Raw genomic sequence first — 13,125 nt, 5'->3', positions numbered from 1 at the left:
TGTCCACACAGCCAGGATAACCAAGGAGTGGCTCTGTAAGAAGCATATCAAGGTTCTGGCGTGGCCTAGCCATTCTCCAGACCTAAACCCAATAGAGAATCTTTGGAGGGAGCTCAAACTCTGTGTTTCTCAGCGACAGCCCAGAAACCTGACTGATCTAGAGAAGATCTGTGTGGAGGAGTGGGCCAAAATCCCTCCTGCAGTGTGTGCAAACCTGGTGAAAAACTACAGGAAACGTTTGACCTCTGTAATTGCAAACAAAGGCTACTGTACCAAATATTAACATTGATTTTCTCAGGTGTTCAAATACTTATTTGCAGCTGTATCATACAAATAAATAGTTAAAAAATCATACATTGTGATTTCTGGATTTTTTTTTTAGATTATGTCTCTCACAGTGGACATGCACCTACGATGACAATTTCAGACCCCTCCATGATTTGTAAGTGGGAGAACTTGCAAAATAGCAGGGTGTTCAAATACTTATTTTCCTCACTGTATATGTGTGTGAGGGGAGGGGTTATTACATTACACAAAGTACATTCAGAACTACAATTATATAAACAAAAGAAAACGTACAGTAGTTTGCCAACAGTTACAGAAATACTTTAAAGCTTTCCTGTTATCTGTGGGGTATGGTTTTCTTAATAGGTTACATAGCCTATTCTGATTTCACGTTGAAGAATAAAAAAGGGGTTTGGTTTTACTCTACCTTTGCATGTATGTATATGATATTTAGTGAAAAATGTTTAGACTTCAGTTGTCTCGCTAAGTCCGAAAACGAAATGAATCCAGCCCTTTGGGAGATTCAGCTCGAAGGCCGGTTAGCGCCCTCTGGAGGAAGACACCATATAGCATCTTTGCAGGTAATGGGGACAGATCACAGTCTATGAGACAGATAGGCTTGTGTGCATTTGTGAATCAGGGCCGCGGAACGACAGTCTCAAAAGATTCCACAGATACAAAAGCGCATATTCAGGGGCATTCTTAAGGCAGAACACCAATGCAAAAGACTCTGAAATTACAGGTACAGATAAAGCAAAGTTGTGAATTGTGTTGTGTGCAAAGCAATGCGAGTAAGGACAATAATGCACGATTGTGTGTGGATCGCTGTGTGTGTGTGTGTGTGTGTGGATCTCTCGCGTGCATTCGTGGATCGCTGTGTGTGTGTGTGTGAGAGAGATAATCTCTCGCGTGCATTTGTGGATTGCTTTGTGTGTGTGAATCTCTCGCGTGCATTTGTGGATTGCTTTGCGTGTGTGGATCTCTCGCGTGCATTTGTGGATTGCTGCGCACATGTGGATCTCTCGCGTGCATTTGTGGATTGCTGCGCGCACATGTGGATCTCTCGCGTGCATTTGTGGATTGCTTTGCACACATGTGGATCTCTCGCGTGCATTTGTGGATTGCTGCGCACACATGTGGATCTCTCGCGTGCATTTGTGGATTGCTGCGCACGCATGTGGATCTCTCGAGTGCATTTGTGGAAGGTTTTGAGACTGTTTTCACTCCATAGATCAGGACCCCCCGATACAACCTGGAAGGGAAGGGAAGAGAAGAGGGGATGATATGGATGGTTGAATGGATGAGAGAGGGTTAGGAAGGATATATGAAGGTTTTGAGAAGTCAGGTGACTGGTTGAGGTGTGGCCCGCTCCGGAACCTTAGTTAACTAGTCAACTCCATATACTGTATGTATTGCTATCCATTTGTCTGTCAGATACTAATAGGAATTTAAACTTTAAATTGAAATGAATAAAAATGTGATTGAAATTAAACAATATAGTTAACAATCTAACAACCAATTAAACAAACAACCAAATAAATAAATACATTTTACAGTAGGCTACACTACTATAGTGAGCATTAAAAAAAAAAATGTATAATGTAACTTAGAAACGAAGTGTAGATTTCTTCTTATTTCTTCTTAAAATAATATTATTTATTTTTTTCAGTGTATAAATTGGGTGTTTATAAAAGATAGATGCCTTTTGAATTTTAGGATGGGGGTCCCTCATATTTGGAAGCTGTTAGCCATCAACCTTTACCGCCCATTGAAGCGGATGGAGGATCTGCGCATGCGTAGTCACATCACAGTGGAGTATCTTATGGCGTGAGCGGAGGAGGAGCGGGCCCACGCATGCGCACAACCGGCAGGATTCTGTCCCTCCATGACATCCAGCGGGACTGACTGCTGCTGTTGCGCACACGGAAAGAGGAGTGTTCGTCAAATACATGATCCTCCTAATCCCTCAACGCTCCTCAAGCTCCAGGACTGATAGATAATAACGCGTTCGAGTGGAATCCGCAGGCCTAAAGGACGCAGATACGGATATCACGGCGGCTCGGTGACTGCAATTGATTGGGATTTTTCGAGGATGAGGCTGATCAAGACCACACATGCGGATGGAGGACAGAAGCGCGAGCTGCCTCCTCCATTCAGGAACCCGTTCGTGCATGACTTACGATTCACGCCCGTCCAGAAGCTCCAGGTATGTGTTGCGTTTGTGTGTGTGCTGATGTGGATGGGGATGTAACGTTAGGCCATGAGATGTTCCTCTCTGGCCTGCTCAGATGAGTTTCCTTCCTGTGCTACATGTTGCACTCGGTCTCGAGGAGCCTATCAGCATTCAGGAATCATGCATGTTCAGCTGCAGCAGAAGCGCTCTTCGGCACACGTGAGGCGACAACGGGCTTTTGTTTTATTCGCTGATCTGCGCCATCAGCTGGAGTTTATAACATGCCAGTGTGTGCAACATCCATCATACGTCATATCACTTAGAAAAGTCTATATCTATCTATCTATCTATCGTTCTATCGTTCTGTCTGTGTATTGTTTTATCTATCTATCTATCTATCTATCTATCTATCTATCTATCTATCTATCTATCTATCTATCTATCTGTCTGTCTGTCTGTCTGTCTGTCTGTCTGTCTGTCTGTCTGTCTGTCTGTCCTGTGTGTGTGTGTGTGTGTGTGTGTGTGTGGAGAGATGGCAGCTGCTTGACAGATAATCAGCTTTGCAGGGTGAAGAAGTCCATGTGTGTTCATGGAGGTCTCTATCAATAAACTACAAGTTGCAGTTTTTTTAAGCAATGATCACTAGTTAAAATGTTGCATAAAACTCGTATTCATCATTACAGTTTGAGTGAAAAGTTGAAGTGGAACATGAATGAGAGGATGTCTTCAGTATTTTGGTCAGCAGGACTGGAGCCACATGAACTAAAGCTGATGATCATGTTTTTCCAGCGGGATCTGAGATGATCCAAAGATCTTCTTTAGCTTCAATGGAAGAAAGAAAATCTCACTCGCTGTACGAAGAGGCACATGATCGGTGACTCATTTGTTTATTGATTATGGGGCTGTCAGTTTTAAATGGGTATTTCTTCTTGATTTTTCATCTTTAAATCATAAAACATTTTAATTCAAGTTTTAAATGAAAACAGGTTTCAGTGTAGTTTCAGACTCTTGGATGTAAATATAAGTTCCTGAATTCAAATAAATTCTAATCAGAAAATACATAATCAAAAATATAATCAGACTCCCTAAATTATACATATCCCTGATATATATAATCAGAACTCCCTACCTTCCCAAGAATGAGGGTATACAGAAAAAAAGAAAACGCCTAGTTACTTATCTCATGGTAATGTGTGAGTTCAGTCGCCCTGAATGCATCAGCACATGTAAAGGTGTGTGACGAGCAGTCTTTTCAGGGACTGCCAAGCAATTAACATGTGCTGAATTGACCTCTCCAGGATCTTTTAGCATCTCAGTGTTGAAGGCTTTTGTTCTCGGATCTATGCCTCTGAAATCCTTTAATTCTTCAGCTCTCCAATTAAACGAGAGATCTTGAAGCCTCAGGTAGTGGGCCATTCAAGACAAAAGTTTCTTATTTGTCAGACACCAACTTTGAATAATCAGTCTTCAGTTTTCATGCTTGCTTTGTTTTTATCTGTAAGGAAAGTTTTGTTACACTTCATATTTTTATAGTGATGTAACAGATATCACAAGGACTTCTGTGGTCAGAGCTCTTTTAGTCTCATCATGTGCAGATTCTTGGCTTTTCTTGCTTGTACACTGATATCCCATGAATTATTCCAGTGAAATGCACATGAAATCTCTCTTAGCTTTTCTGTCTTGTACAGCGAACAATATCGCATTAATTATTCCACATGAAATCTCTGCTTTCTCCTCACTTGGACCGTTTTCACAAGGGCAACTTTAAAACTTCACCTTCATCCCATTTCTTCACTTCAAATCCCTATTAGCATCCTTTCCTGTGAGAATGTTTCTAGAGTAGGGAAATATAATTGTCAAGCTACTATGACTGGAAGCATTTTGAATGATCCAACAGGGTTATCTTAAGTAGTTCAAGTCTTCTGTGTTATTTTTGTGTTGGACAGACTCCTCCTGAGACCGTCATTCATTCAGAGATTGTCTCTAGTAATGCGTCATATCAGTTTATAACCACAGATTTATATGTTTTCAGACATTTGAAAACCAGTATGTTTGAAAAGCAATAATTCTGCACTGGCTTGGGTATTATGACTTTTGTGTAGATGTCAGTGTTTAAATTAAAACAACATCATCACCACGTTAAGTATACAGTTATTGCTTATGTAATGATTGTGTTAGTATACAGCCCACTTGTTTCTCAAAAGGTTTTTAAGTGAACGTCACGTGGAGCCATTAGTAGCACAAACACATAATTTTTGTCCACGCTGGGTGTAATTATGTGCTTTTGTACTGCTTACTCAGCTTTGTGGAATGTGTGCGTAAAATTATTATGTGAATTTAAATCGCTCTCGGCTCCTTGAGGAATCTTTATGATATAATGATATGATGGTAATGTTTACAAATGGTATCAGTGCATTAGATTTTTCCTGCAGAAGCAATTGCGTTCTGTGTCCTAATCTTTATTACCTCTGCCATCAATCCGTGTTTTAAGTGTTAATTTAAAGCGTGTTTTCCCAAGACGTTCAATAATTCCCCGGCAGCGTTTTTGAAAAAAGTTGCCAGCCACCGCCAGCATTTTTGATCAGTTTTACAAAAGTTTCATGGCCCCCAGAATGTTTTGTTGTGTGAATATTTTAATATCCAATATATCAAAAGAAAGAAGACCCTCTGCTTTTAAACAAAAAAACTGTTTTATTCTAGCTTCATCTTTTTTTTATTTTTGTATCAACAACTTGAATGTGGGTAAGTTTCATTAAAAAAACTAAAAAACTAAAAAAAAAACATTTTGAGATTGCGTTTCTGTCAAAGACTCTCAATCTGTTCTTTCTCTTCCCTTTTGCATTTCACCTCTATTTTTGCTTGTGTAACGATCTAGCAATACATTAAACTTGAAATTGTGGATGTTTCTCAATTGTGAATCACTTTTGATAAGTGTTTGCTAAATGAACTAATGTAGTCATAGTAGCCGTTTTCCGACCAAGTAGTTACAGGAACTTAGTTCTAGGAACTGTCCACTTCTAAACAGTTCTATGAACTACTCTCCCCCAAACTCGGTTTTGCTGTTTGCGTTCGCACTGGCCAAGTGGCCATAGGAACTGGTAGGAAGGGTAAGAGAGTGATGCAAGCACGGTGACTTTTATTTTGACGGAGCGACGGACCTTTATTTTGGCAGCGCTGAGAACGCCAGAGCAAACAATGCTCGCATTCTCTGTGTTTATTAGTTAGCGATCTGTCTAACAGTACTGTTTAATATGTTATTAGATAGAACTGTTATAGAAAGTAGACAGTATATGAAAAAAAGGTTATTAGCCTATGCCGTGTGGTTGATGTCCAGTGTTGCTAGTAGCTGGGCAGATAAACATAATCATGTTTCTCTTGCTCCCCTCAAAGTTGCGTTGGATTTTCTCTTCAGCATAAAGGTTTAGAGACCCATCTATCACTGTTTTCCATGTTTGTATAGTTAGTTTCTGGAGTAAATATATAGGCTATAATCTGTGTGTTTACATTCTAGATGTTTTAAAAATGGCGGGTGCTGGTGCTCCGCGTGCGTTCGGTCAATCAGCATACACTAACGTCACGGGTAGTTCCTATAGTGCTGGTTTAGACCCTACTCTGAAGTAGGACCTAAATTAGTTCCTCCAAATGGAGTTCCTGGAACTAAAATCGTTCCTAGTTCCTGTGGTGCGAACACGCTGACATCCGGGTAGTGTTGTCACGGTACCAAAATGTCAGTATTCGGTACCAATACCAGTGAAAATCCACGGTTCTCGGTACCAATTTCGGTACCAAAGGGCTAGAAATCAATAAGTTATTTGCTGATACTTCCTCGTCATCATGGAGAGCGCAGTTCTCACCGTTTCAAAAATAGTCAATCTCCAAATGCGAATGAACTTAGTCTGAATTAGTATTGTTTTTATACAGTATGAGGATCCTTTTTCAAATACAAGGTCAATATTGATTTTCACTAACGACAAAACAACAAATTATCCATGAACTTATATGGAACTACCCACTAAACATTGGACGTCGTATAGACGTGCAGATCATGTCTATATTGGGTCCGTCGGTCCATGACCAATTCTGGACATCTATTCGACATCCAAACTAGGTCCACTATTTGGACGTCCAACCATGACCCAACTTTGAACTGGGTAATTTTTTGGACGTCATTTGGACGTCTATGACAGGTGCAGGAAATTTACATGATTACTAGGGGTGTAATGATTCACAAAATTCACGGTTTGGTTCGATATATATGATACACTTGTGTCACGGTTCGGTTCGGTACGTTTTTGATACAGCAAAAAGAAAGAAATGCCAGGGAAATTTCCTTGATTTAATTTTATTAAAACTAAAATCATAAAGTATGATTTTTTTTTTACTTTGAGCAATTCTAGAGCTATAATTGACTCTTCTTAGGAGCATATAAAACAAAACAGCTCCTTGGAAAAAATGAAATGTAATATTGTAGTAGTTATAAACAAAGGTTTATTTTAGTTCAGATTAACATTTGAGGGCATCAATTGTATTCATAATGTGAAAATAAAATTGACGTAATGTTACTTGAAGGCATTATGCCTACTATTCCTGCCAAACTTCCATGGTTGCAGTTAGTGTTACTACAGTAAATCCATGGTGAATGTTGCTGATTTGTGGACACTGGATAGTTCATTCATGGCACAATGTTTCTTCCTGGTTTCCACATCAGCGCTGTTTGATCCGTTAATAACGGAGAAATGTGAATGTTTCTCACTAGATCTCGCAGCGATGTTATTACTTCTGCGAATTCAAATGCTTTCTTTACTGGATCTCTTAGCGCTGTGTAGTAACAGTGTCGCATGATCACGATCGGCTCGCGCTGCACTGGTCCAAACTGATAAACGGTCCTTCAACCACACAATAACGAGCAGTTTCGTTCCGCTTGCATTACGTTTGCCATTTGATGTTGGGCAATGTTGTGGTCGCGCTGGCGCCTCTTACATTATGAGCGTGCTTGCCACGCGCAATGCGTGTGTGTGTGTGTCTCAGCGCTTTAATAAAGAGGACGCGCAACAGCACGCGCTCAGTGCATGCGTGCATGCATGCGCATCAAGGAACCGGGTTTGAACGGGTCGGGAACGTTACCGAAGTACCGGGTCTTTTGACAACACTACATCCGGGTACTTTAGCCAATAGTTCTAGGAACTGTGAAAAGGTTCCTCCGGTCGGAAAGCAGCTAGTGTTTTATAATTTTCTTTAAGAGTGTGTGGGGAGAGGAGCATTTCTTAGGTCTGTTCGATTCCGGGTTTTTTGGAGTCTACTCCTCGACTCCATTTAATTTTAAAAATAGGGTCAGGAATAAAAAAAAAAAACATCTTTCCCACTCCAGTACTGGATGGGACATTCTGATCGACAAATCAGTTTTTTATAACAGTAAATGCTCATGTAGTCGTGATGTTATATGTGACCCTGGATCACAAAACCAGTCATAAGTTGCATGGGTATATTTGTGGTAGGGCTGGGTATTGTTAGGAATTTCACAATTCGATTCGATTTCGATTCGATATTGATTTATTAGCTTCGATATCGATTCAATAATAAGTAAATACACAAGTAATTAAGTACCTGAGTATATTTTCAAATAATGTGTGCAGTATTACCAATGTTTAAGAACAAATTTACCCCAGTATGTTTCCTGTCATGGTTTAGCAGAACAAACTGTACAATATTGTACATGTGTTGAATACAAACCACAACTGTAACAAACAGGTGCTTTATTAACACCTCTAAAGTGCATGTAACTGTAAGTAGTAGAAAGTATATTTTTTTCTTCCTATACATTCAAGTTAAAAGAAATAAAAGAAATGTAAACAGAAGCACAAAATGTGCATACTCATAAAAAAAGTGCAACCATAGATATAACATTACAAAGTGCTATTTTATCAACACAATAAATAACACTGAACAGCTGATCAGAGAACCTTTGGCTTATTTACTGTGCCTATATGTAGGACATTACAGACATTTCCATCATATAACTCATAACATTTTAGTACAATAACATGTTAACTCTGAAGCATTTGTTATCAAACTAGTGCACATGCAGGTTTTTGTTCAGAAAAAGCAGCTGGTCTACATGCTCAGGCGTCAGTGCACTTCTCTGGGCTGTGACAATGTCACCAGCTGTTGAGAAGACTCTCTCAGCTGGTACACTACTACCAGGAATACAGAGGTATCGCTTAGCTTGGCATGACAAAAGAGGGAATTCCACCTCATGTTCCTTCCACCAGCTGAGTGGATTAGTGCTGAGTGGTACTGGTTTTACCTCTTTGTACTTCATCACCTCATCTACTGCATCATCTCTTGTTTTTATGAGTCTGCTTCTGGAGTATATGTCTGCCCAAGGAGATCTGCCAATGCACAAGAGTCTCTTTTCTTCTTGGATGGGGGTCCAGAGTCCTCAGCTGGTTCTACTTCATTGACCTCTGCATTTATTGGTCCACTCTGTTGAGAAAGCAAAGGAATTGTATTGTAAATAGTTATCACCCTTTTCAAAATAGTGTATATAACAATATAGTTAGGTTTAAATTCATAATTGCAGTGTATCATTAATAATAAAAATACATAGTTTTTATTCACACTATACTGAGCTTTTTTCAGTTGCCAGTGTCTTATCAGTGAGTTGGGTGAAGACTTCCTCACGCTCATCATCAGTCAAAAAAGGCAGGGCCTTAAAGTGTGGGTCCAGGGCAGAAGCTAAGTAGAGTTGTTCCTTTATACCTTAAAATAAATATAATACATTTCTATTACAAAAAAATATAAAAATTATCATTATGAAATTCGTATAATACAAAACAACTGTCTTAGAATAAAGTGTCATAATGATAATAAATACCTTTTCTGGAGATCCTGATGCACAGCAGATTTCATCTCCTTCACCATCACAGGATCAGTCGGGGCCGGATGCATCTCTTCCAGAAGTCTTGCTCTCAGAGGGGCGATGACAGAGAGAGTTGGGGTTCCTTCTTGAGATATGACTAAGGTGGCTTTCTTCATTGGCTTCAGAGCAAGTGCAACAGCCTCTGCTGCTGTTATGTCTGCCTCTGTAAGGGAGCTCAGATCTTTCTCTTGTTTTCTTATCTCAGGGGCAAGTAGTGCAGCAGAGATAGCAGCTTGCTGTTCTAAAAATCTTTCCACCATTTCAAATGCACTATTCCAACGTCTATTCCAAGTCACTAACTTGTGCTGTGGCAGGTCCACCAGTTTCTGTTTTTTTTTTAGTTCGTGGCTGGCTATGGTGCTCCGGTGGAAAAATGCGGAGATCCGCCTCAGTCTGCCTAGAAGCCTTGATACTCCAGGCATCTTGAGAGCAGCCTGTGATGCCAAGTTTAGGACATGTGCAAAACAGCCAATGTGCAATGTCTCTGTCAGTCCAACTGCTTGTAGCATGTTAGCTGCATTATCTGTTACAATTGCTGACACTTTGTCATTCAAGGCCCATTCATTCATTGCCTCGGTGAGAAATTTAACAATATTGTTCCCTGTGTGGCTTTCAAAGAGCGCTCTGGTCTGCAGGATGTTTGACACAAGGACCCAATCAGTTAAAATAAAATGAGACGTGATGGTTACGTACGGGTCGGTCGCTCTGGAGGTCCAGCCATCGCAGGTAAGCGCCACTTTTTCCGCCGACATTAAGGACTCCAAAACCTCCGTCTTAACCTCTATGTAAAGCTTTGGCATGGCCACTTCTGTGATGTGTTTACGCGTAGGTATGGCGTACCGTGGCTCAAGTGTGTTGACCATGTATTTAAAGCCCACGTTTTCAACAACACTATATGGGCGTAAGTCTTTACAGATGTAGATGGCCACGGATCCCGTTATCTTCTGTGCACGAACGGAGCCTGAAGGAAATTTGCAGTGAAAGGCTTTGTTGAGTTGTGTCTGTTTAGAATCATCCGGCTTAGCCACGCTGGATTGTTTTTGTTGCATTAGATCTGCATGGTGTCGAGCTAGGTGGTTGCGCAAGTTAGTTGTGTTGTTACAATATTTAAGAACGGTGTGGCAATGCTTACAGACCACTTTGGTTTTGTCCACCTCTTCATTTGTTCCCGGCTTACAGTGGAATCCAAAATGAGCCCAAACGTCGGCTTTTAACGTTGGTGGTGCAGGCTTGAATGGAGTGCAGCTGCTGTCCGTCATCTTGCTGTTTTGGTAACTTAAAGTGCGTCTTGTACTACGCTGAACACTCTCACTAGAGTGTTGCCCACAGCGCCGCCACTGGCTGGTGGGCTGAATCGATTCATAGGATTTGATGAATCGATATTGAATTGAGAAACAAATAATTGCAATGCATTGATGAATCGATATTTTTACCCAGCCCTAATTTGTGGTAATAGCCATTGTATTGGTCAAAATTATCGATTTTTCTTTTATGCCAAAAATCATTAGGATATTAAGTAAAGATCATGTTCCATGAAGATATTTTGTAAATTTCCTACCGTAAATATATAAAACATTTATTTTAGTGAGTGAATGCAGCACAATCGCGAACATAAATGGAGAACTTTAAAGGCGATTTTCTCAATGTTTAGATTTTTTTTTGCACCCTCAGATTCCAGATTTTCAATAGTTGTATCTCGGCCAAATATTGTCCTATCCTAACAAACCATACATCAATGAAAATCTTATTTATTCAGCTTTCAGATGATGTATAAATCTCAATTTCAAAATATTGACCCATGTGACTGGTTTTGTGGTCCAGGGTCACATATTGTGTTATGTTTTATCAAAATAAAACTGATAAAAAAAAAAACGTAGACCCCACTTCATTGATAGTATAGTCTTATGTTGAACTTAATGATTGTAGATGCTGTATTAAGCTGTGCTGAAGTATTAAATAGAAAACTCTGTAATGTCTGTGTGTGTATTTGACAAATATTGCATTTATTTCACTTCTGCTGTCATAAAGTATGCAAATACAGGCAGCGCGAGTGTCACTACGAGAAGCAAAACAAATTATAATACAGAATTGATACTGGCAGTCGATTCCGGTCCTTCCGGTCCTGGAGTCGATTCCGACACTAGGTCTATTGAGAGTCGAGGAATCGACTCTTTTGGAGTCCCACGTTGACGCCTTCCTGTGCTTTGCGGCTGTAGGTGGTGATCTTTCACATGTCTTGCTATGCCTAATGTTCATTCCTTTAGTCAGTGAGATTCAGGATTTTTGAAGGAGCCCAACAACTTTGTAAAGTTGTAACCTCGTTCTGCAGACCATAGTGCGTTCTAGTCTTACAATGATTCTCGTAACATCGGCTATTTGTTTAGCTTACTTTTTTTTGTTCATTTAGAAAGTCCCAGATATAACACTGAGAAAAGAGTGCAACACTTCATGGGTTAGTTCACCCAAAAATGAAAACTCTGTCATTAATTACTCACCCTCATGTCATTCCAAACCCGTAAGACTTTCTTTCATCTTCGGAACACAAATGAACATCTTTTTGATAAAATCTGAGAGCTTTCTCTCTCTCCATTGACAGTCTATGCAACTTAAACTTTGACGCCTCAAAAAGTTCATAAAGAGATTGTGAACTAATCCATATGGATCGAGTGGTTTAGTCCAAATTTTCTGAAGAGACTCGATGAACAGATTATGAACAGATTTAATTTTGCCTTTTATTCACATTTTATTCCCCTCTTCATGTCAAGTTCTCCAGCACAAAGTTTTAATAGTGAATGGAAAAACTCAGTAAATGGAAATTGTGTGATCTCCTTAATCCAAAATACAAGACTCCAGCTCTGAATATCCAGAGCACTTTGTAGAAATGACTTGAACTTGAAGATAAATGAAGATAAATCAGGAAGCAATTAGTAGTAGTATATAACTATAAGCAGTTCTCCAAAAAAAAAAAAATATATATATATATATATATATATATATATATATATATATATATATATATATATATATATATATATATATATATATATATATATATATATTGGGTGTAACGGTTCAAAATACTCACGGTTCAGTTTTTATCATGGTTTCAGTACGGTTCGATATGTGCTATATTCAGGACTATACAGTCAAATAAAAATGAAGAAAATGAGAACAAATAATCTAATTACAAGCAACAGCAGTTCTCATTTGCGTCTTCTGCCTCTTGAATGTTTAATTTGGCAAGACTCTGTCTGTCTGTTTTACACGTTGTTATTTTCAATAAACCGTATTATAGGCTAGATGCCTTGTCATATTTAAGATGAACCACGGTGCAAGTGTATGCCAAGCCGGGGTGGAGAACTGTATGGTTAGTTTTTTTACAGAGAACCGTTACACCACTTAACCGTTACACCACTTATATATATACCTTGGTTCATTTGTATGATGTGAATGCTGTTTTCTGAACTCTGGTCTGGTGTGCACCCATGAATCGTACCTGAATCTGTTTAAAAAGGTGGTCTGGGGTATCCAAAGGATACAAGAAATGCTTTGCATTTATCTGTCTTGGGTGAACCGCAGTTCAGACCCAAAAAAATACAGTGTGAAGTTGTGAACACTAGCAAGGGCAGCCAGATCGGTCGAACTCCTCAGACCAAGCAATTAAAACAGTGAAAGTACCTTTTAACAGTCACTGTGCCGTAATGTACCTAAATCATTTAAAGGTGCAGTATGCGATTTTTCAAAATCG

General features: G+C 39.4%; 2 protein-coding genes across 2 annotated transcripts in view; one reads left to right on the top strand and one right to left on the bottom strand.

Annotated features, from left to right (window-relative positions):
* The first annotated feature begins 2,107 nt into the window (after positions 1-2,107).
* Positions 2,108-13,125, top strand: part of LOC311066703 (lysophosphatidylcholine acyltransferase 1) — a 52,379-nt gene continuing 41,361 nt past the window's right edge. The window contains exon 1 of the mRNA XM_084088012.1: positions 2,108-2,491. Within this exon, the coding sequence (XP_083944138.1) occupies positions 2,378-2,491 (114 nt within the window). The 5' untranslated portion in view covers positions 2,108-2,377. The remainder of the gene's footprint in view (positions 2,492-13,125) is intronic.
* LOC311066705 (E3 SUMO-protein ligase ZBED1-like) lies at positions 9,137-12,328 on the bottom strand. Its single transcript, XM_084088014.1, has 2 exons — positions 9,333-12,328; positions 9,137-9,217 (listed from the first exon to the last, which is right to left on the bottom strand). The coding sequence occupies exons 1-2, from the start codon at positions 10,634-10,636 to the stop codon at positions 9,169-9,171; spliced, it is 1,353 nt and encodes a 450-aa protein (XP_083944140.1). The 5' UTR covers positions 10,637-12,328; the 3' UTR covers positions 9,137-9,168.

Source organism: Abramis brama, assembly GCF_963993115.1.
Source record: "Abramis brama genome assembly, chromosome: 17".
Lineage (NCBI taxonomy): Eukaryota > Metazoa > Chordata > Actinopteri > Cypriniformes > Leuciscidae > Abramis > Abramis brama.
Note: the sequence above shows the minus strand (reverse complement) of the source record. Positions and strands in the feature narration are given on the sequence as shown.

What these genes read in the sequence shown, in the direction of transcription:
- LOC311066705 (XM_084088014.1), bottom strand. Translation starts at nt 10,636, where the DNA reads ATGACGGACAGCAGCTGCACTCCATTCAAGCCTGCACCACCAACGTTA. An exon ending in CATCAGGATCTCCAGAAAAG is followed by an intron (nt 9,218 to 9,332) that starts GTATTTATTATC and finishes ATTTATTTTAAG; the next exon opens with GTATAAAGGAACAACTCTAC.